The sequence below is a fragment of the Gracilinanus agilis genome, chromosome 3 (assembly GCF_016433145.1).
Source record: "Gracilinanus agilis isolate LMUSP501 chromosome 3, AgileGrace, whole genome shotgun sequence".
Classification (NCBI taxonomy): domain Eukaryota; kingdom Metazoa; phylum Chordata; class Mammalia; order Didelphimorphia; family Didelphidae; genus Gracilinanus; species Gracilinanus agilis.
This window is the reverse complement of record NC_058132.1, coordinates 182,708,810-182,732,706: the sequence shown is the minus strand read 5'-3', so window position 1 is coordinate 182,732,706 and position 23,897 is coordinate 182,708,810. Positions and strand designations below refer to the sequence as shown.

At 33.3% G+C, this 23,897-nt stretch overlaps 1 protein-coding gene across 2 annotated transcripts in view; it reads right to left on the bottom strand.

Annotated features, from left to right (window-relative positions):
• Positions 1-23,897, bottom strand: part of DYNC2H1 (dynein cytoplasmic 2 heavy chain 1) — a 390,998-nt gene that overhangs the window by 292,659 nt on the left and 74,442 nt on the right. For both annotated transcript variants that reach the window (XM_044668721.1, XM_044668720.1), the window contains exons 20-31: positions 23,450-23,577; positions 21,547-21,696; positions 19,665-19,870; positions 18,699-18,854; positions 18,489-18,603; positions 17,831-18,001; positions 15,742-16,124; positions 15,326-15,458; positions 15,115-15,232; positions 14,380-14,492; positions 7,470-7,589; positions 2,308-2,458 (exon numbers count right to left, since the gene is read on the bottom strand). In XM_044668721.1, coding sequence (XP_044524656.1) covers positions 2,308-2,458; positions 7,470-7,589; positions 14,380-14,492; positions 15,115-15,232; positions 15,326-15,458; positions 15,742-16,124; positions 17,831-18,001; positions 18,489-18,603; positions 18,699-18,854; positions 19,665-19,870; positions 21,547-21,696; positions 23,450-23,577 — 1,944 coding nt within the window. The remainder of the gene's footprint in view (positions 1-2,307; positions 2,459-7,469; positions 7,590-14,379; positions 14,493-15,114; positions 15,233-15,325; positions 15,459-15,741; positions 16,125-17,830; positions 18,002-18,488; positions 18,604-18,698; positions 18,855-19,664; positions 19,871-21,546; positions 21,697-23,449; positions 23,578-23,897) is intronic.

The window sequence follows — 23,897 nt, the reverse complement described above, 5'->3', positions numbered from 1 at the left end:
GCTCAGTGGATTGAGAGCCAGGCCTAGAGACGGGAGGTCCTAGGTTCAAATCTGACCTCAGACACTTCCCAGCTGTGTGACCCTGGGCAAGTCACTTGACCCCCCATTGCCTACCCTTACCAATCTTCCACCAAGGAACTAATACACAGAAGTTAAGGGTTTAAAAATATATATATATATATGTATATATATAAAAAAAAAGAATGTGCCTGGGATTGGTGCTCTGGACCTCACAGTCTACTGGAAAAAAGTATGTACATAACTATATACAAATAAGATATACATAGGATAAGGTGCATTGTAGATTCAGAGGGACAGCATTAAGATTAAGAAGGGCTTATTGAGTCTTATTACAGAAGGTGGGTCTTTAATTGACACTTAAAAGAAGCCAGGAAGGGTGAGAAATGAGGAGAGAGCACTTTCAGGAGATAGCATGTTATGTGTAATGAACATAAGGAAGTCAGTGTCAATGGATTGTAAAGTACATGGAGATGAGTAAGGTGTAGGGATAATGGAAAGGTAAGAAGGTGCCAGGTTATGAAGGGTTTTAAAAGGGAAATAGAGAACTTTTTATTTGATCTTAGAGGTAAAAAGGAGCTACTGGAATTCATTCAATTGAAAAATAAAATGACCTGTACTTTAGCAAGATCACTTTGGCAACCGGATGGAGATATGAGTTGTTGGAGCAGGAGTGCTTTGAGTTTTCTGGCATTCTTGGTATCCTTGGTGCATTAAATGCACAGGTGGCACTTAATAAATGCTAACTGACATCTAGTTCTCAAACTGGAACAAAATTCTAGAACCTATTATCTCAAGCTTCATGAAGGTTACATACCTCATTTAGCTGGAGCTTTCCACACCAAATCAGCTAAGAATTCCTAGGGTTATATAAACTCATTGAGCACCAGGATAGCAGACCAGACAAGGAACATGAATTTTAAAAGTCAAACATTTAATTGAGATTAAAACTATAAGCAAGAAATAGGTAAAAAATTCCACATACCCACAATGGGAAGTAGGTTTTCATTCATAAACAATTTCCTTTGAACCTTATACTCCAGTTTGGGAAGAACATAGCAGATGCCCAAGATTAAGAGAATGTGGCAGTGGATTGGAGCATCAGCTGCTGACAGCATCTTACTTACACAAGTTGATTCTTTCTCTCTCAGGCCACCTTGACTAGTTCTTAGCAGCTGGCAGCTTGTTGCTGCCCTGGTGCTTTTATATTTTCTGCACAAGACACAGTATCACTGACATCTACAACAAGCTGTACCTTCTTGAAGATCTCTGGCACCCATCTGATCAAATCATCCTATTCTATAGGCAAAGAAAGAGTCTCACTCACACAAATAGAAGCCCTGAGAACTTCAATAAGGCCTAACTCCGAGGCTAGGAGCAACAGTTCATGTCCATAAATGTACCTCTGTGACAATGTACGTTTACGTACACTTGTTTCCCAACCACCTGTCACCATATTCTAATACCCCAAACAGCCAAGTGCCCAATAAATGCTTGTTGAAGATGAATAAATAAGTGATTACTGATTTATAAAATAAGTGGTTGGTTCTTTCAACTCCTATTGTTTGTCAAAACCTATGTGAAAATCCACAATCCTGAGCTAGAAAGAATTCTGTAAAATATTGCAAAATTTATCATTCAAATACAGTTGTGTGGAAATGTCTGCACTATTTAAGAGAAACCAATTTTCAGCATTTTAGAATAATTTGTTAACATAACTACTTTGCTCACTACAATTAATTTCTTTTCTAAATCACTGGTGAAGAACCATCATATAGTCTGAAAATAAGAATAATTTTATGTTTTCCAATGTTTATTATTGTACATTTATCACTCATGTTTTATAACTATAGCTAGCATTTCTTTTTCTACATCAAATAAGTTTAGGGAATAAAGAGATCATTGTTTCACCACTACTCTTATTAGTAATATGTCTAATGTTTCTCCAATGTGAATATTGTTCTAGTTTTAAATACTTTACATGAAAGAATGGCCCTCATATGGCTGTTTTATAAGTTTTTTTTAATAAATGAATTCTATATTTTAGTTTTCTAGGTCTAGTGTTATAAACATGTTTTATGCTTATATTTTTAATAATTTACTTCTTAATGTTAAATCATTAGGTCTTCTCTATAGATCTTTGTTTTCTTACTTTGTGTTAGGTATTTTCTAATTCAAAATTCTCCCTAATTTAGAATTATCTTCCCCAAGTTAGTTAAAATTAGTTGAGATTTTCATTGTACTTTTGAGTTTTATGGATTTATTTTCATCATGAAATGTTCTAAATACCTGTATTCGAAGGATCTTCAGAACTGGTGTCTATACCAGTATAATGCTCTAGCTTAGCCATAAGTTCTAATTCAATCTGATGAAGACTGTGATCTTGTATGGCATTTTCTACATCTTCAGTGAACTGTATCTGTTCTGCCAAGCAGAGGATCTATGAAATAAAGACAAAATAAGCAACAAACATGAGCTAAAATCTGGTCTTATAATTCACTAGCAGGCATCATAGAAAATTAGAAATTGAAACCAAGATTTCACAAATAATAATAATCACTATCTTCAATGTAGCATTTATGTAACACTGCTAAGATTTTCAAAGTATTGTGTAAATATAATCTCACTTTACCTTCAACAACTCTGAGAGGTAGGTGCTATTATTATCCCCATTTTACAGATGAGGAAACTGAGGCACTGAGCAATTAAGTGACTTGCTTTATAATAACTGTCTGAAGGAAGATTTGAACTCAGGTTTTCCTAACACCCAAGTTAAGTGCTCCATCCACTGTACTACCTACCTGCCTTCACTGAACTTAAACAAAATGGAAATGTCATATTTGTAAAAAAGAGAAAAATTTTGGCAAGATTTTTTAAGATAAATTTAAATTCACATAAAATGTTACCATTTACCCATCAGATTAATTGAATACTATTGAAGGCTATGTCATAGACTAATATTAACTATTATCTCTAATCAGTTTATTTGGTCCAATTTAAATGAATTCAATAAACTTTTTTCTATAAAAGTCTATGTATTTTACAAAGGAACTGAGTGATTGAGGTGTAAATGATTCATCCAAACAGAAAGAACCCTCACGGTCCCCTATTAAGTAAATTTTTGTTACCCAATACAATGAGAGAGAATACTGAGGTCAGTGATCTAAAAGCCAAATTAACTAAACTTTAAATAATTTTGTCAAAGATGTTCTTTCTCATTTCATTTTTTGTGTCTTCTCTTCTAAAATTGATGAAATAATGAAATACAATGATTTAAAGAGGTAAATTACCATTATACATAAGCATCATATTAGGCTAAGATAAAATGCTCCCAAATCCAGGCAGCCAATAAAAAGAGCAGCAGAGAAAAGCTAACAAGCTTCTAGCTACCATGGTTAACACAAGGTACAATCTGTTCTATTCTAGCATAGTGTCAAACACATGGTAGCTGCTCAGTGTCTGTTGAATTAAATTTGCTTCTGCTTTCCTATTAGTTACTAGATAAAATACTTGTATTAAATATCACAAATATAATTTCTATAGTTTTGAACTTCACAAAAAAATAAGGAAGTGTGGCTTTTAATTCATTATGCTTAGCATTGAAGGGAATAAAAAGAAAAAAACAAGACAATGCATGATTTAAAGAAGCTCATAATCTAGTAAAGGAGGTAAGATACATACACAAGTGAGTATGGTACAATGCATGGAAAAATAAGTACTTTAAGAATGATAAAAAGTGTTAGGGGATAGAGAGAAGGCAGATGACTTCTGGCTGGTGGGGATCAGGTAAGTCTTCATGGAAGATATGTCATTTAGTTAGGCTTTGCAGGATGGGAATGATTTCAACAGGCAGAGGTGAGGGAAAAGAAATTATTCACCAAAGAAGCATAATGAACAAAAGTGAAAAGGTAAGAAAACAAGGAATAGTAATAGTAACAAATCTTGCTGATATGTGTGATTTTTTTGGTAGGGACTTTTGGACCAGACATATAAAGGGAACTCCCAGGAAGAAATGCTCTCAACTAATGCAGATAAAACACTTGGTCTGCAAATTATAGCCTTAGAAAGTTTCCTGAGATAATTAGAAGTTAAATGGCTTGACCAGGGTCACATTTTAAGTATATGTGAGAGGTGAGACCTAAATTCCCGTTCTTCCTGATTTAAAGGTCAGTTCTCAATTGACTATATCATGCTGCATTTCATAAAAGATATATAAAATGAAGTAATGGGAAAGAAAACTAGAAAGGAAACTAAAACCAGATGATACAAATTTTTGGATTCCATATTAAAGAGTTCAAACTTTATTCTATCAAAAAAGAAAACCAATGACAGTTTAAAGAATTATAAGTAGAGTACATTATCCAAGAGTACTCTTAAGGATGATTAGCATAATAGCCAAAGGCTTGGAAGTCATGAGAATGGAGGTAGAAGAGAGTTAGAAATTCAATACAAGACAGGCTCAGTGAATTGAGAGCCAACCCAGAGACAGGAGGTCCTGGGTTCAAATTTTACCTCAAATACTTCCTAGATGTAAGGCTCTGGGCAAGTCACTTAAACCCCATTGCCTTGCCCTTATTGTTCTTCTGCCTTGGAACCAATGCATAGTATTGATTCTAAGATGGAAGGTAAGGGTTTTTATTTTAAAAAAAGAAAAAATCATTGCAAAAATTCAGTTGAAAAGTTATCAGAGACTGAAATAGGGTGGTAGTCATAGAAATGAACAGTAGGGGAAAATGGGAGATACACTACCTATATAACATCAATAGAACTTAGTAATTGATTCAATGTAAGGGCTAGGGAAGAAAAAATCAGTAAAGATTACGACAAAATTCTAATCTTAGGTAACTAAGGATATAATTATGGAATTAACAAACAGGCAAAAATTATGAAGGAAGAGAGGAAAATATTAATTTTGAAGATATGAAGTTTTGAATCACCAACAGAGCATCCAGGAAGAGGTATGTTAAAAGAGGTTGTTGAAAATGCAGGCTTAGGGGGCAGCTGAGTAGCTCAGAGGATTGAGAGACAGGCCTAGAGACGGGAGGTCCTGGGTTCAAATCTGGCCTCAGACACTTCCCAGCTGTGTGACCCTGAACAAGTCACTTAACCCCCATTGCCTAGCCCTTACCACTCTTTCTGCCTTGGAACCAACACACAGTAAGCAGAAGGGTTTAAAATAATTTTAAAAACATCTCTAGTGAGATGCCACTGATGAAACAGAGAAGCATCAAAAAGAAAAGTTCTGAGCTTCCTATTTATAATTACATATTATTAGAGATGGCTGGCTATCAAAAGCATATTCAAATAGCAACTAAACAGTTTCATTCTGAAAGAAAGATATATGTATCCTACCTAATGTCACTAACCGGTTCTGAAAAAACAGGATATTTAGGCAATGTTATAAATACTGGTTATGTTGCTGGAGGTCTAAAATTCAGAAAACAAAAGCTTTAAAACAAGAGACATGTATGGGAGAACCTCAGGGTTTGGAAAAGACTTAACCAAAAGGTAATGAGATGATGAAAAAGACTATCCACCACCATAGAAGGAACTGATTGGGTCTGAAGACCAAATGACACATGCCTTTCTTCATTTTATTTCCTTCATGAATTTTTCTTTAATGTAAAAAATACATCTTCTTTCACAACAGGATGGACATGGAAATATGTACTTTATGATAACACAGGTACCATCTATATCATATTACCTTCCATCTTGAGGAGGATAGTGGGGTGTGAGAGGAGAGAAAGAATATCAATCACAAAAAAAGTCAGAAAACAAATATTAAAAATTTTAGTAATCTGAAAATAATTTTTTAACTTAATGAGAAGCTAAATTGTCTAATATCTACAATTGAGACAAGTCTAAGGGTCTCTCTACACTTCAGGAATCCCCCAACCTTTAGTTTAAGATCTAAATAGAGATATCTAAAATTGGATACTTTAATTTTTTAATTACTATTGCTCACACTGGTGAATATATCATTGATTTCCACAGAAAAATTGAGTAATGAAAAAGTGCAATCTCTAGTTCCATGTGTTACAAAAGGGTAACTGATAGAGACAGAGATTAGGGATCGATTACTCCCTAAACAATGACCTTCTCAAAGAGCCTGAATTGAGGCAATCAATGAGACAGTGACTTGGATCTTCCTGAACCTGGGCTCACCCCAAAAATTGAGAGCCAAGAATTCATGAATAATGTTTAAAGTTTTTTTTTCTTTTCTCTTTTTCTTCCAGTTGCAGAAGAAGCTGAGCTATCTTACTTTGAGACCTGTGTTATGAACTGACTAATAAAGAGATGTTGCCTTTATTAGTAAACTACTGTAGGGAAATATTTCAAAATACTATGATTTTTCACAACTCTAATGTAGTACCTTTAGCTCTCTGCAAAGCTACAGCCAGTAAAATGTATTTCTTTGAGAGGGGTCTTCATTTTTTGGGTCTGTAGCAAGCTTTCAAAAGAAATAGGCAGCAGCTGCAAAAGCAAGGTGCAAGTCCCACGCCTTAGTGATTTCCACTGGAAAATTCATTTAATAGTTAATATTTTCACAGGACATTAGAGATATTATCTCTTCTGATCTTCAGAACAACCCTGTGAAATAAGGAGTTATTATCCTCATTTTATAGATGAGGAAACTGAGTATAAGAGAAGTTAAGCATTTAACCAGAGAAGCCAGGGGACTTGGATGCTTCTAAATGATAGCTTTTTAAAAATCTTTACCTTCTGTTTTAGAGTCAATACTACAAATTGGTTCCAAGGCAGAATAATTGTAAGGTCTGGACAAGGGGATTAAGTGACTTGTCCAAGGTCACATATCTAGGAAGTGTCTAAAGTCAGATTTGAATCCACGAACTTCTATCTCTAGGCCTGGCTCCCCATCCACTGAGCCACATAGCTGCCCTCTAGCTGACAGTTTTGTTATATTTTTTAAGCTTTGATTATAGTAAATAAAGTTATTAATCAACTTGGCACAAAGGTTAGGTTGAACGGATCTCAGGAAATGGGCCAGTGGAATTTGCAATGTGATTTCCCAACATGAGGGTGGAATTTGTTTATAGTGAATTACTTAACATCATTACAAAATTACATTGGTTGAAGCAAATTTTTTGAAGTATACATTAAACCAACTTCAAGAATTGTTGACTAGATTTTACAATTAATAACCATGAAATTAAATTTAGAGATGAAATTAGGCATCATGTACATCATGTCTCCAGTCTTTACAGATGCTAAGATCCCCTAGTAACTTAATATTTTAAAATTTTTAAATGGGAAGGAATCTTTCAAAGGATCTAGTACTACTCTCTCAGAGAAAAGGGCACAAAAACCTGGTAAGGTTAAGATTATAGAGTAAGTTAGTGGCATTAACAGGACTGTAACCTTAGTTTTCTGACTCACAAACCCAAACATAGCAATGGCTTCTTATACTATTCCAGAATCAACCTTACCTGAGAAGGAAAGAGTGATGGGTCAATTGCACCTTGAGAACTTCGTCCAGTGGTAACACATTCAATCAATAACTGCTTCAAAGTCTCCTTCATTTCCATAGCCAAACCATTCAGCCAAATCTAATGTGAAAATTAGGAAATAAAACTCACAATAAAAATACAATTCATTTATTACCTACTTTTAAAAAAGAATGTTATCTTGCTGTTTGATTTCATTTTATAACTTCTATCTCCTCAAAAATGAATCATAGCATAGATTTTGTGACTTTTCTTAGTATAGGGAACTCCTACAAATTTCCTCCACAGATGCAGTGGGGAAAACCTTAACTTACTGTGTTAAATGAGTTTCCTAAGGCACTTAGTGGTTAAGTGATCAGCCCATCAGTTTGAGCATAGGCCCAGGTAATATATGTCAAAGATAGGACTTTAACACAAGGTTTCCAGACTCTAAGACTAGCATTCCATTCCACAAAGCCAAGATATGGCCCACAAGCAGTAACCCAGCTGAATTTTTCCAATTCCCTCCAAACAACATTTTTTTTTAAAACCCTTACCTTCCATCTTGGAGTCAATACTGTATATTGGCTCCAAGGCAGAAGAGTGGTAAGGGTGGGCAATGGGGGTCAAGTGACTTGCCCAGGGTCACACAGCTGGGAAGTGTCTGAGGCCAGATTTGAACCTAGGACCTCCCTTCTCTAGGCCTGGTTCTCAATCCACTGTGCTACCCAGCTGCCCCCTCCACACAACATTTTTAACTCCTCAAATCAAATTTTGGAGCACCAGAGCCAACAAAAACTCAGTGAGACATTTTTCTAAAATAGGAAAATTTAGGAAGTAAGCAGGAAATGTCTATAACCTGGAAGTAGGGACCAGTCCTAGAGCATGGTGGCAGCAACCGCATTAGGCCTTGAAGACAGCTGGGTCAGCAGCAGCCTTATATTGACACTGGGTAACCTTGTTTTGTGGATGTACTAAAGTAAACTTTTAACAGGGCAAAAAGTTTATGCATACTGAGAATCATGGTCATCTTAGAGATAGAGTTGGTTTAACTTTTAAGTAATCAATCTGTTTCTTTGAAGTACATATGTCTGATAAGAATATAAATCATTCTCCAATTGACAAGTGGTCAAAAGAAACCAAAGCTATCAATAATTATGTGAAAAAATGTTTTAACTCCTTCTTGGTTAAAGAAATGCAAATTAAACTCCCAAATACCACATTGTATCTATCAAATGGGCCAATATGACAGACAGTAAAGGAAAATGAGGGGATGTGGCAAAATTGGGATACTAATGCATTGCTGGTGGAGTTATGAATCAATCCAACTATTCTGTAGGGCAATTTGGAATTATATCCAAAGGGCTATTAAAAAATGCATATCCTTTGATCCATTAATATTACTACTAGGTCTCTATACCAAAGATATCAAAAAGAAAAGGGAAAGGAGCTACTTGTACAAAAAAAAATTTATAGTTGCTCTTTTTATGGTGGCAAAGAATTAGAAATTGAAAGGATGTCCATAAATTAGGGAATGGCTGAACAAATAATGGTATATGATGGTGATGGAACACTATTGTGCTATAAGGAATGATGAACAGGTTGATTTCAGAAAGAACTGGAAAAACCTATGTGAACTGACACAGAGTGAAATTAACAGAATGAAGAGAATATTGTACACACTAATAGCAATATTGTGGAATGATCAACTGTGACAGACTTTGCTACTCTCACCAATATAATGATCCAGGACAATTCTGAGGGATTTATGACACAGTATGCTATCCACCTCCAGAGAAAGAACTGTTGGAGTTGGAATGCAAATGAAAACATTTATGTTTTATGTCTTGGGGATTCAGTTTTATAAGATTATTCACTTATAAAAATGAACAATATGGAAATATGTTTTGCATGATAATACATGTGTAATCCAGATCAAATCATCTGCCAGCAGCAGGAGGGGGAAGGGAAGGGGGGAAGGAGACAAAGTTGATCATATAACTTGGGAAAATTTTATGGAAATTTGCTATTACATGTAATTATTTAAAAAATTTTAATAACAATAGTATTTCCCAGGGTTGTTAGAATGGTACAGTAAGAAAATGAGTATAAAGTGTTTTACAAATATTAAATACTATTTTAAAAATTAATTAATTAACTGAGGACTTTTTTACAAAAAATAAAATACATATGTTGGTTACATTGTTAAATGGGGTTTGAGAAATGTTCTTCTTTTTAATTTTTTTCTATTCCATTTTGCTTTCTTAGTTTTCAGTATGATTTTAAATTTGAGTTTATGGAATTTTACCTGATATTTGGTATTGAAAGATCAGTTTACAGTGTCTAATAGCCCTGACAACATTGCATATACCAAAGTTTAGCCTACTAAAACATGCCATTAGCAATTAAATTTTATGGGACCATAACTGATATCTGATTCTGATTCTAGGTAATCTACAAAGGGTGTGCTAACAAGTCACTGATCAGTGTTAAGCCCCTGTGAGAGTTATATATGTTAGTGACAAGGTGGGAAGCGCTATCTCGGAGGAAAGTTGGAAAAGTGACTATTCAGCAAAGACTCCAAGGAAGGACTTGTGTGACTTAGCCTTGTAGACATCTCCTTTTATGGAGAATATTCTCACTTAGCTCTGAGTCCAGCTTGCTATCCCTATGGCTCTTGTGTACAAATGGATCTAATATATGGGGATCGTACTACCATTTCTGTCATACTTCTGACACTCTTTTTTTCTTTGGTATGGCAACTTTATTTATGCCAATTTGTGGATAATTACAATATTGTTTCACCTGACCTACATGCTTGGAGGATATAAACTATCTCCAGTAGACTATGGATAAATATCAAGAACTTGTTATAACTTTTATTTATTTATTTTGCTGTGTTTGGGGGAAAGGTGATTATTATTTGGGTGACTTATTTATTGTTATAAAATAATATCTACTGTGTTGGAACATTATTCTGTGTTACCATCAGGTTACATATGCTGGTATTTAGGGTTAGATCCTGGGCATTATCCTATCCTCTTGAGGAGGGATATAAAGTTATCTATAAGTTATCTATAAAGTTATCTAAAAGATTCATAGATTTAAGATTTTTTAAAGCAATTTTAGGGAGAGATAGTGCCAGTAACCTGGACCAGGAAAAAAATATCGCAGAGAAAATGTTTGAAGGACCCTCATGAATCCAAACAAACTAAAAAGATGACAATAATAGATGTCCCCAGAAATCAGACACTACATTATTAGACTCTGAGTATTTGGATATAACAAACTGAATTGTGGCAGTTAGGTCCTCCATCCACTTCTGTCAATATTTTATTTTGATTGTAAAACCCTTGTGCCAGAAAAAAGGAATGCTCCCAATGGCTGCTTGCCAATACATCTATCAATCATTTTTAATATGTTAAGAAACACCCAAATGTAGTTAGACCCTTCATGAAATGTATAATATTATGGGGCCCTTATGAATCCTGGTGAGACAATCCTGAAATATATAAATATTATATATGGAATGATTCACTGGGGAAACCAACATGTCTCCCAATACAGCTTCAGGATATTCAGTCTAGGAATAGAAAGGGGGTCGGGCAACTAGTCAGGAAACAAGATTATAGAAGAACCTTTATTGGCAGTGGGTACAACTGGCACTGATTGGCAACTCTATAGTTCATTAGCACTTCTAGGTCATTGTTCCAGTAAAGAGAGAAGCACTTATGAATTGTTACAAGGGATCAGGAGCCCTGGTTATAATTCCAAGGCAGAGAGGACCACTAGCACTTGTGATTAGAGGAAAGCAGAGGACCTTCCTGGCTAAAGACCAGAGTACAGACTAGGAGAGCAGTGACCATACCTCTCCTTGGATCATACTACTTTGGAAGCACAGAAAACTTGCAGACCCCCAGGCCTAACTCTGAAAACAGAAACAGAAAACAGCCTGAACTTTGGGACAACACCTCCACTTTCATACAAAATTCTAAGTCAAGAAATAGTCTGGAAAAAAGATAAAACAACAGCAACAACAAAATCTTGACCATAAAAAAACTACTAGAGGTGACAAGTGTGAAAGAGAATTCTTTACTCTATTGTCTATCCTGAGTTAACACTAACCTAAGTACAAGCTTGAAGTAGGTGGAGGACCTTGCAAACCACTTACTGAATTCATACCCTACACTTAGTTCTAGGTGAGAAGTCAGCAAGATACTTGGAGAGCTCTACCTTTTTTCTAACTCAAACAGTCAGAAACTTGTGAATTCTTTTAAGAGTTCACACTCAGAAACTGTTCAATCAGGAAATTATGAACCCTTTTGATGAGAAATTGACTTTCAGAAGGTACAAAGTAGATCCCACAGACATTTCCCCCTGGGCAGTGTCAGACAATTTGGAAACTGTGATTGGTCCCTGTGAAGAGGGGAGGAGACTTGAAGTCACCATAAAAGCAAGCCCTAAACTCAGTCTGGGAGATGGTCTTGAAGAAGATTGACTGAAAAGATTATCTTCTAGAGATAGCCTTCTAACTGGGGAGAGTCTTTCACCTTCTGGAGGAGCTCCAGCTGAGGACTATTTTCTATTAGGACTACCAAGTGAGTGAGTAAAAAAGGCTGACTTTCTTTCCCTGACTTATTCTGAAGGTACTAGCCTAAAGAGAGGCCCCTTGTCTTGGAGGAGGCCTCGTGGCTAAAACCCTTGTTTAATTTACCTCTGGGCCCCCTTTGGTGGGGCCTCTGAAGCTCTGCCTGATTTGGACCAGGTTGGAGTAAATATCTACTCTCTCTGATTTTCTTACTTTCACTCTTTCTCCTTTTATAAATAAACTACCATAAAAAAATCATTTGGAATTGAGTAATAATTCCTGGCAATTACACTCTTATAAATTTAGTAAAACCCTTTTATTTTTACCCCTTACATTTCTGGCCCTTAAACAAGAAAGACTAAGACATAAACTCAGAAGACAAGGGGCAGTTGGGTAGCTCAGTGGATTGAGAGCCAGGCCTTGAGAAGGGAGGTCCTAGGTTCAAATATGGCCTCAGATACCTCCTGGCTGTGTCACCCTGGCCAAGTCAGTTAACCCCCATTGCCTAGTCCTTACCACTCTTCTGCCTTGGAGCCAATACACAGTATTGACTCCAAGATGGAAGGTAAGGTTTAAAAAAAAAAAAAAAAGACAAAAGCTACAAGTGAAAACAGCCACAAGCCTTTGCAGAAAAATACTAATGGGACACATGTCCAACAAGAATTCCTGGAAGAATTAAGGATAGAAATGAGTGGTAGAAGAAAAATTGGGAAGAAGAAATGAGAATGATGCAAGAAAATTATGGGAAATACATTAATGGCTAGAGGAACAAAAAATATTGAAGAAAATTACATCTTAAAAAATAGAACTGACCTATTGTGTAAAAGAAGCACAAAAATTCACTTAAGAAATTTTTAAAAGAGCAGAATTGGTCAAAGAAAAGAGAAGAACAAAAGCTCACTAAAGAAAATAATTTCTTAAAACTTAGAATTTGGCAACAGGAAGCTAATGACTCCATAATACTTCATGAAACAATTTTTTAAAAGTCAAAATAATGAAAAACAGGAAAAAATGTGGAATATCTCAGTGGAAAAAAAAACTGACCTGGCAAATAGATCAAGGAAAGATAATTCAAGAATTATTAGACTACCTAAAACCCATGATAAGTAAAAAAGAGCCAGATATAATATTCCAAGAAATCATAAAGGAAACTGCCTGAATATCTTAAATCCAGAGAGTAATAAAGAAACTGAAAGAATCCATTAATCATCTCTTGAAAAAGAACCAAAAATGAAAACTCCTAGTAATATTATAGTCAAATTCCAAAGCTTCCAGATCAAGAAGAAAATATTGCAAGCAGCCAAAAAAGTAATTATTCAAATAGTTACATGGAGCCATAGTCAGAATCACACAAGATTGAGCAGCTTCCATGTTAAAGGAGCAAAGAGCTTGGAATATGATATTTTATAGGGCAAAAGAGTTAGGATTACAATCAAGAATAGCCTACCCAGAAAAACAAAATGTAATATTTCAAGGAAAAATGGATATGTAATAAAATAGACAACTTCAACTATTCCTGATAAAAACAGCAGAGCTGAATCAAAAATTTGACATTCAAACACAAGACTCAAGAGAAGCATAAAAAGGTAAAGATGAAAGAGTAATCATGAGGAATTCAATAAAATTAAACTTTTTATGTTCCTGGTCAATCTATACTAGTCTCTACAGACATCTCCACTTTTTACTGCTCATCAGAATGAATGTCGAGATATCTTATTTCAGGATAACTTTCAATTCCACATTCTCAAAGGAGTTAAATGTTTTCTTGTCATTAATAAACAAAAATATAAGAACCTTATATTTTCTACAAATCTCAACTAATTCTCTGATTGTAAAAATATAGTCCACCATAGACAACTGCCTGCAAAAGTTTGTTTGCTGCCTTTCAAATTTTTATAAAGAATATGATTCAAGTACACAAAGAGCATTTGCAAAAATTTTATGGAAATATGAAGAAACAGAAATAACACTTAAGAAGAAGGTAGAAATAGAAGTTTGACCTGAAACACATTTTTAAAAAATTTAATGCTGGGGATAAGGCAATATGAAGTCATTCTGGATTGACTTTCAAGATATCTTAAAGAAAAGACAATACCAAAATATATACCTGCTTTCTTATATCTACAATTGTTTTTCCTTTTAAAATCAAAGTATCTTTAACTTAAAAGTAATATTGCAAATATGAAGAAAAGTTTTCTCACAGTTATAAATGACCTATTTGAACTTTGAAAGTTGATCAAATTGTCAAATCTACACTTTATTAAATGTGGGGAAATTTACTTAAATCAATTTTTGATTGTACACTTATAATAGTTGCTTACTTACCTCAACATCATTTGAGAGAAGAATTCTGTTTTTAAAAGGTACCACTTCTCCCTCTAAAGATTTCATTGCAGTTATATACTTGCAATCCTCATCAAAACACACACTGTTAATACCTAAAATATGAAAACAGTAAAAATCACATAATATTGAATCATTCCTCAACCAGTGTAACATAGTACTACATAGACAAATAATGTTTTATTCATTTTTTGAGGTATATTATCATCAATAATAGAATATTGAGGAAGCATTCTATTAAATGTTGGTCTAACAAACAACCAAAAGGTATTTATTAATCAACAAATATTTCCTTAAATGTAATAAATAAAATTATGCAGATAATTTCCTTGTTCTCTTCAGTTTAAAATTCATTACAAAAAATTACTACTCAAATAATTTTAAGATAAAAAATTATTTTGATCCTAAAACATATATATGTATATACTCAGGTACATGCATATTATACATGCATACAAACATACACATATATACATAGATAGAAAGAGAGGCAGAGAAAGAGACAAATACATATAACATGTAACTAATATACATAACATATATAACATATAGTGTGTGTGTATTTCCCAAAAGTATTCATTTTGGAAAAGTAAGTCATACATTATTAATCTCTCTTTACTAAAAAATATTCTACAATTTTCTATAAATATAGTTATACAATTACAATGACCTAAAAGTATAAATTCAAAGCATGCAATACTGCCCACACTGTCCTACCAGCAAACAGCTTCTTTAGGTGAGACTGAATAACAGCAGGGTTAGTAGACTGGCCCAGTATTTCTAACAAGTCATCGTCTCCAATAAAATAAAATCTTGGAAATGCTGAACGTTTTTCCTAATAAAAATAAATTAATGAATGGGCTTTTAAAATAAATTTATTATATATAAACATAAAAAAAAGCTATTCCAAATGTTTAATATGTCTTGCCTCCAAAAATTCATTCAGTGATTTTTGGCATCTCTGTAGCTGATCGAGTATAGTAATCAGAGCATTTCTGATTCCTGCCCGAGTAGTCAATGATGTAACTCTATTATCTTTCTTAATATCTGTCATTATTGATCTGTTGGGGAAAAAATGTAAGATAGAATTTGCATGTTTCATAGCTACTTTATTTTTGGCCTGGGTATAAACTGCTTATACCAAACAACTTAAGGTTATATTATTTAAGAGGAAATATCACAAAATCAGAGATATACTACACTTCTGATAACTATTACCATAAAATAACTTCATAAAATTTACATACTTTATTATATCCCGTATTATATTCTTCTGTAAAGTACCTCAGAAAACAAATGATTGAAGAATTATAAAACATTAAAGTCTTGTTCCATGATACTGACCTGAAATCTTCATCAACTCTGTTAAAGCGTGCCTGCTCTTTAGGTAAAGCTCCACGACCAAAAATGGGTTCCAAATATACCCACTTTCTTTGAATCTGATTTAAATTTTGCAAATACTCATCTAATTCTGCAAGTTTTCTTTCCCAAATTGATACTTTATCTTCAAATCCTTTGTAATAGGGGGAGTCCTTTAGGGACTGAAGAAGACATCGATTATCTCCAACCTGGTTAACAATATCTTTCCAGTCTTTTATCAGCTTTAGATTTCTGCCATGGCTATCTTCATAATCAATTAAGGTAAACACTGCTCCAACTCCCCAGAGATCAAGCTCACGTAAAGCTTCTCTTATTGTGACTTCACCTTGTGCCCGACTATTCAAATCCTATTTAAAAATAAATATAAACAAAAATTATAGCAACATTTAATTTTAGTCAATAATGTGTTTCAAAAAGCTTTACTAAAAACGTCTACTTCAATGTCAGTCATGTAGAGATAAAGCTAAGTTATGCCAGTGAAAGCTTGGTAGCTCTTACTATTCTAGAAAGGCTTCGAGTGTGAACCCCCTGGAAGACTGCGTCTGTCATTCAAGAATAGCTAAGACAAAGGCAAAAAGCTTATCTCTAAGAGGATAGTCAAGTATGGAATTTTTACCACTGGCTTATGAAAAGAGTCTGGGTTACTACTTGCACCAACAGAGAGTACCATACTACTGAAATTATGGATCTTTCAAAGCCTGGAAGTACATTTTAAGAAAAATGCACTTGAATCAGCTATAATACTGTAGAATCTCATCTAATAAGTATTCTATCCCTTTTCTTTCTAGTACAGCTTTCACACAAAAGACAAAGACAGTCCTAACACATAGGTCTGAGCATATTACTCCTGCACAGTAAACTCCAGTGGCTTCTTATTTCTTCTAGGATCAAATACAAATTTCTTTGTCAGTGAAAGTCCTTCAAAGCCTGGCTCTCATCTCCTTTCGCATTCTTATGATTTACTTCTTTTCGTCCATCCTTGGTCCAGCAAAACTACTTTCCTTAGGATTCTTCATGAATAATGTGCAATTTTCTTTCTTGGTACCTTTGCACTTCGAGTCATGAATGTACTCCCTTTTTCTTTTCCACTTCTTAAATTTCTCACTTCTTTCCAAGCTCAAAGCAAGCACCAGCTCCTCTAAGAAAATTCTTCAGATCTTTCCGTTTTTAGCATCTTTCCCTCAAAAACTTATCTTTTATTTTGTAGATATTTATATATTTGTAGTCTCTCCTGATAGAATTCAAGTTCCTTGAACTCATTTTATATCTCTAGGACCCAGCACATAGTACATGTTTTATACATATATGTTAATTGATTGAGTGGATTAAATTAATAATTAAAGTAATCTTAGCTATGTGATGATTCCCACCAGGCACCCAAATATAATGTTATATCAAGATTCAAGTTTATTATTGGCAGAGTTTAAAATGTGTCAACTTGAGTCATAAATAAGTCAACCTGACAAAATAATAAAATTTTAAAATAAAAAAATGTAAAACTCTTCATTAAATAACTATGTCCATTAATGAACTATATCTATATAGTTCAATATATATCTATATATCAATATGGTTAGATATAGATTCAGATATAGACATATATGGGGTAATACAGTATAGTGGAAAGAACTATATGAAGTTACTTAACCTAGGTATCTTTATATGTAAAATAAAAGAATTGGATTGGCTGGCCACTAAGGTTCCTTTCTCTCCCTCTATATTATATGCATATGCATGCATATATGTACATAGAGAGGCACATATGTATTTGTACATATTAATGCACACACATATATATTCATCTTAAAGAGTTGCCTGGGAGCACTTAGAAGTTAAGAGACTTCTCTAAATTCACACAGTCGCACTGATCAGTCAGTTCTTTATTCACTATACCAAATGCCTCTCCAACTATACATATACACATGCAAATATGTGCATATATGTACAAGCAAACACATGTATATAAAAATATATACATGTATTTTGTGTGAGCACCTATAGATATACAAGATATAAAAACATAGTCACTGAATATTTTAAAAGGCATTCTTACTTTAAGTTCTGATGCTTTGGCCACAATTGTTTCAGAGACTCTGAGAAGATCTCCAAATAATAATTTCTCTAAACTAGTGCCCCTAGGAAGGCCAAGTAGACGAAAAAGGTCAAGCCAATGATCTGGAGAAAGATGTTCTCCTCTAACATATTTCAGAACAGGAACTACCATCTGTAAAAAAAAAAAATGCACATAGGATTCATTTATTATCTATTGCTATTAGTTATCAAAATTTTAATTATTTTCTTAGTAAATATGAAATTAAAAGCTTCAAATTGAGACATAATCTTTAATTATATAATTAGAGAAATAAATTAACTTACTCTGAAGTATAATTTTAATAAAGGATATAGACTCTCATTTTTAATATGGAATATGATCTCAGCACGATGCCCCAATATATTCAGCATTTTATTACTAAATTTGCTGATACTGACAGTTATTTGTAGTTATTATTTTCATTGCTAACAAGGTAAACAAGATTACATTATTATTAACTTTCTATAATCATTTATTGACTAGAGAACCAAAGAAATTTGTACTCTTACTTGAAAAAAAAAAAGGAAAATCTAACTTAGACCTGATCTATTAATACAAAGAAAAAACAAAAATATAATTTTCCCAAATAAAAATGAAAAGTTTACAAAAAATATCTTACTTTAAATTTATCAACTTCTGATTGTAATTTGACAGTCATTACTGAATGTTCTTCTATTTTTCTCAATCTGTCATGCCAAGTCATCAGGAATTCCTCAAAAATATACGTCTTGCTCCTAGTTTTTAAAAAAAAATTACATATTTTAATGGATATCATGAAGTTTATGATAACCATAGCAGGAACATTTAAAACATTTACAAAAGATCAAACCTGAAAGTAATCCAGTCCTCATTTGCCTTTTCCTGAAATCCCTGATGAAATTCTTCATAAAGTGACCAAACTTGAGCACAAGTTTCAATGTCTTTAGAGATACTATATGCCATAGAAAAGTTAGGCTCATCTATCCCAAAGTGATGGCAGTCATCGCTATAGAAAACAGACACAAATACTGTTAAATTAAAAATCAAGACTATGGTCATATAAATTAACTGTTGCTTTTCTGAGAAAAACAACTCTTTAAAATAGTAATTCTGAATAAATATGTCAGAGGCAATAATAACAAAGCCTTGAATTGCATTACCATAAATATTTTTCAGTACAAAAGTAACCAAAAGGAATTTTGTTGCTAATAAGTTTGGAAATAGATTTAATATACCAAAATATTTAGGTCTGTGAAAATCTATGAATTGATATAAGTAGTAGAACTGCCTTTTGAATTCAAAGTGCTGCTTCATGGAATATAGAATATCCCTAAGTTTAACATGATTGAATGCAATTTAAGAAGAAATATACCATGGCACTGAAACTTTCATTCAATCTCAAACACCATACTTTTGTACTTTTATCTACCTCCACAGTTGTAAATTCAAAACTCAATTGAGGGGGCAGCTGGGTGGCTCAGTGGATTGAGAACCAGGTCTAGAGATGGGAGGTCCTGGGTTCAAATTTGACCTCAGATACTTCCTCGCTGTGTGACCCTGGGCAAGTCACTTAACCCCCACTGCCTTACTGTTCTTCTGCCTTAGAACCAATACACAGAATTGATTCTAAGATAGAAGATAAGGGTTTAAAAAAATTCAATTGATTTTACCAGTATTACTGAAACTTAAACATTATACTCCAAAATTATTTTAGCTATTAGTTTATCTCTTAGTTTTATGTAGGATACTAAAGAATTGGCCAGTTTCCAAATATTCAAAATAAACTTGTAAGTTTTAAAAGAAGAAATCAACATACACCAGTTTTTTCCTTATGTTTTCAAGGTCATCAAATTCTGCTTTTTTCTCCTTTATCGACTTTGCACTTTTCTCAAGAGCTCCCTGCTGGCCAGTTTCAATAATATCATCACTAGGTTTCAGCTGATCCCAACGAGCTTTAAATTTTTCCAGTTCTTGAAGGTAGACCTGAAGACGAGACTTCACATTTCCTTTCATCACCTCAATCTAGAAAGACAATGCAGTTAAAAGGAATTTATAAAGCAAATCCTGATACAGGGTTGCTGCAAAACATGGAGTTCTCTATAATGAATATTATTTTTTTTACATTTCAGAAGAGTATCATTTTATTTTCAGTCTATTCAGAGGATTTGTTGTTGCTGTTTAATTAAAATCTGAAGATATACTACTACAAACTTACTTAACATTTTTTTTGTTGGTTTCCATTATGTTAGCAGAACAAAATCACCAACAGGTCCCAACAATGATGGAAAATCTTTGTATATGGTCCCAATCCCAAAAATATTAGTTTTTTGAGAATCAACCTAGCTAAGTGGGCAGGTTCAACATTAGAAAGTTTAGCACCAAGTAAAGTAATATTTTTAGCAATAATAAATCATGGGAAATCATATCTCAAAATAATGAATGTAATATAATTTGCACTAGTGTAGAAATAATCTATTTTAAAGAACTCAAAAGTTTTTTTAAGTGTTAAAGAATTTATCTTGCAATAACTGACTGAATAAACTAACTCAAAATGAAAACAAAATCCATGAGTTAATAACGCTCAAATTTGTCAAGGGTTAACAATGAACAGTAATGGTGGAAAACAATTTAATAGCACTTAGTTTAATCCTTTGCATATATATATGTACATATTATATATATGTTCAATAAATATTTAAATGAATAGATGTAATAAGGAATAGAATTATAAAAATGTTTATTTCTAAGTAACTATATTTTTGGTGTCGTTAAGAAAGGAAAGCCATATAGCATATTTTGTTTAGCATAATTTAGTCATAATTTGCAAAATTTAAATTTTTCCTATTAAAATTTTCAAGTTGAAAAGTTTACTTGAGTTGCACTAACATTAATAGTTTTATTCCTAGGCTATAGGGTATTCCTGGAAGTATCTGAGCCAGGTAAATGGTAAGAAATCTAATAGGAAGGAGTAGCTATTCAAAGGCAATTAGATGATGCCTATCCCTATAATTTTCTGAGAATAGAACCTTTGAGAACAGTGTCACAAAATGGGCAAGCAACCAATAGATAGATGACTACAGTTGGGAACAAGATTAGCAAGATTTTGTAAAGAATCAGTGGGTAAGAATTAAAGCCTTTGCTCCATTAATCCTGACCAATCTATTACTTTGTTCCTTCCCAGCTGTTGTCTTCTTGCAGCACCAGTACTCAGCCACCTTGTAGCTTTGGTCATATTACTCTCTATGTACATAATTTACAACTTTCATCAATGTTAAAGTTATTATGTATGTCCTTGTATAAGGAGAGACCTGAGTTATAAAGGTTTTAATTTCTATGTGATCAGGGGACCATATGAACAGCATCATTAAGAGGCATTAGAATAAAGAGATAAGGATCTCTCATCAGCTGAACAAAGGTAAGGAATTCTGTTCAGAACAGGAAATGCTAATACAGTAGGAAAGCTGCCCAGCGGGGGGCGGGGGGAGTAATTATGTTCCTGTTAAAGGTTTAAAATGCATGGATATTTCAAAAAAGAAGTTCAAATTTCTTAGACAAACTGAGCAGTCAGTCAGTCAAGAGTCACAGTATCAATACAGTTGAATTATAATTAATATGAATTGAAATTAAGAAAAAACTAAAATTCTATAGATTTTCATGTTATATGAAAAAAATTCAGATTTCACTTTAACAAAACTTACCTGATCTTTAATCATAAGCTGATGACTTTCCATCATTAATTCAAATTTATCCCACTTAGCTCTCAGGTTACTAATTGTTTCTAAACCTCCACCAGCCACTGTTCGTAAAAGTCTGTTTTTATCTTCAGCTTTTTGAAATAAAGGCAAAATCTAAATGTTGAAAAGATTATACATGGTAATATTAACCAGCTATCATAATAGTTGTTCTATTAAATAGTACTTTATGGTTAGTTCAAAATAACCAAGTATCTATACTATTTTATTTGATACAAGATATTTTAAGGAGGAAAAACAACATAAATTTTAAAATCTTCATTCTTCCTAGATTTTTAAGATATTATATCTAAATATAAATTAAACTCAAACATTCTCCATCAATTAAAGTGCTATTATTACTGCTCCTCACATTCACACAATACTCCATCTCTCCTCTCTGTACCTTATAACAGTCTATCCTCCTTGCATTGAATGTACTTTCTTCTTGGTTTTCCCTTTTAGAATTTCTAGTTTCCCTGAAAGTCGGCTCAAAATTATTACTTTTTAAGACCTTTCTAATTCCACCAGTACCTATTGCTTGCTTCCCTCCAAAAAAATTACTTTCAATTTACTATTTATACTTATAAATGTCTATGTTGTCTCTTCCAGAGGGCAGGTACGATTTCATTCATGTCTATATTCTAGCACAATATCAGGTACTTTGCAGGTACTTAATACGTGTTTGCAGATTGATTTAAATGGTAATGTGTTCTGTTAGGTACATGTACACATAATTGATAACTTTTGTTTGTTAATTATACATGATTCTTTGAAGTGAAAATAAGCCTATATACCTAATTGTAGATTTGCTTTTTGCACCCTGCAGTTCATTGTCAGGACATACTTCCATTGTTATTTTTTTTTACTTCTGAATTCCTGCTAATTAAGAATATTTTCAAGTAGGCAATGGCCACTATTCTAGGACTTGACCAGAGCCAATGCTTTAAATGGACCCTTTAAAGAACTTTGTCAGTTACTTTCCCAAAATTCACATGCAAAGAGATTTCCCATAAGAGATAAAAAAAATATATATAGGGGTGAAAACAGAAGAATGCTATGACAATTATGGGTATAAGCAGACCATAATAAGATCTCTCATCTGGCCTTACTTCATTCATTCTAAGACTCATAGACAGAACAACAACAGACAATAGAACATAATTCCATCCTTTTTCATCTTTGATAATACTATTTTAGAGACCTTCTAACCAAATGTCCCCATTTGACAGATAAGCAAGCTGAAATTCAGGGAAGGGGAAGTGATTTCTCTGAGGTTGAAAGGTAGCTCATGACAGAATCTAAATTCAACCTCAAGACTCTCACTCCAAAATACAGCTCCTTTTCCAGTGCCCTAGGATGCCTTGGAAAACTATCCTGATTTATTAAAGAGGTTTCCACAGAAAGCAGATAGCCTTTATAAAAAAGCATGTACTTTCCTTTGGTGCTAAGTGGGTTCTCCAGGAGAAAGAAGCTAACATCCTCAACTGATACTGGAACTGCCCAGAGCTTCTCGGATACCAGTGATCTGAGTTTTAAAATCCTCCATAACAATGGACTAAAGAAAACCAAGAATGAAATGCCCAAATGTCCCTAATGGTATTACTTTGTAACCCAGGAAGACATCTACTAATAGAAATATAGTATGAATATAATAAACAATAAGATATATAATACCAGTAATAGTACTAAAATGATCACTAATTGTCATTTTTGTAAAACCCCTGAAGGCTAATAGAGGCCACTGAAATAGTATTATGTTCTTTTCTTCTATAGTCATCATAAAATTTTAATGAAAATAATTTATCTGGATATCTCTAATAAAATGAGTTCATATTTTTAAAAGGAACATTCCTTGAAAGAATTTTACCTCTGGCTTCCGTTCTTGTAGCTTGCTGTATTGCAGATTTGCATCACCTATTTCATCCACAGTTTGAGGCATAACTGTTAATACTTCCATAGCATCAGTGACAAATGAATCAATTTCATGTAAATGAGCTGAATGAATAACAAAAAACATAGTAGAAATGCTAGTATCTCAAAAAGTCTGAATTTAGCTAATCATGTTAACTTTCTAAAAATTATAAATCTATTTGAAATATATAACCTTTTAAAATGTTATATACTCTCACGTGCCAATATTTCAAAAAGAGTCATAATTAAAGAAATAATATTATATAGGTAATACTGATTGTTTAATAATTATTGAAAGGGAAATGTTATGTGATTATCGAATCTTTCATTGAATTGAACAAAACTCAAGGTATAACTTCAATTAATAAAGAATTAATTTTTGGTATCAAAAGGCAAGGGCTATC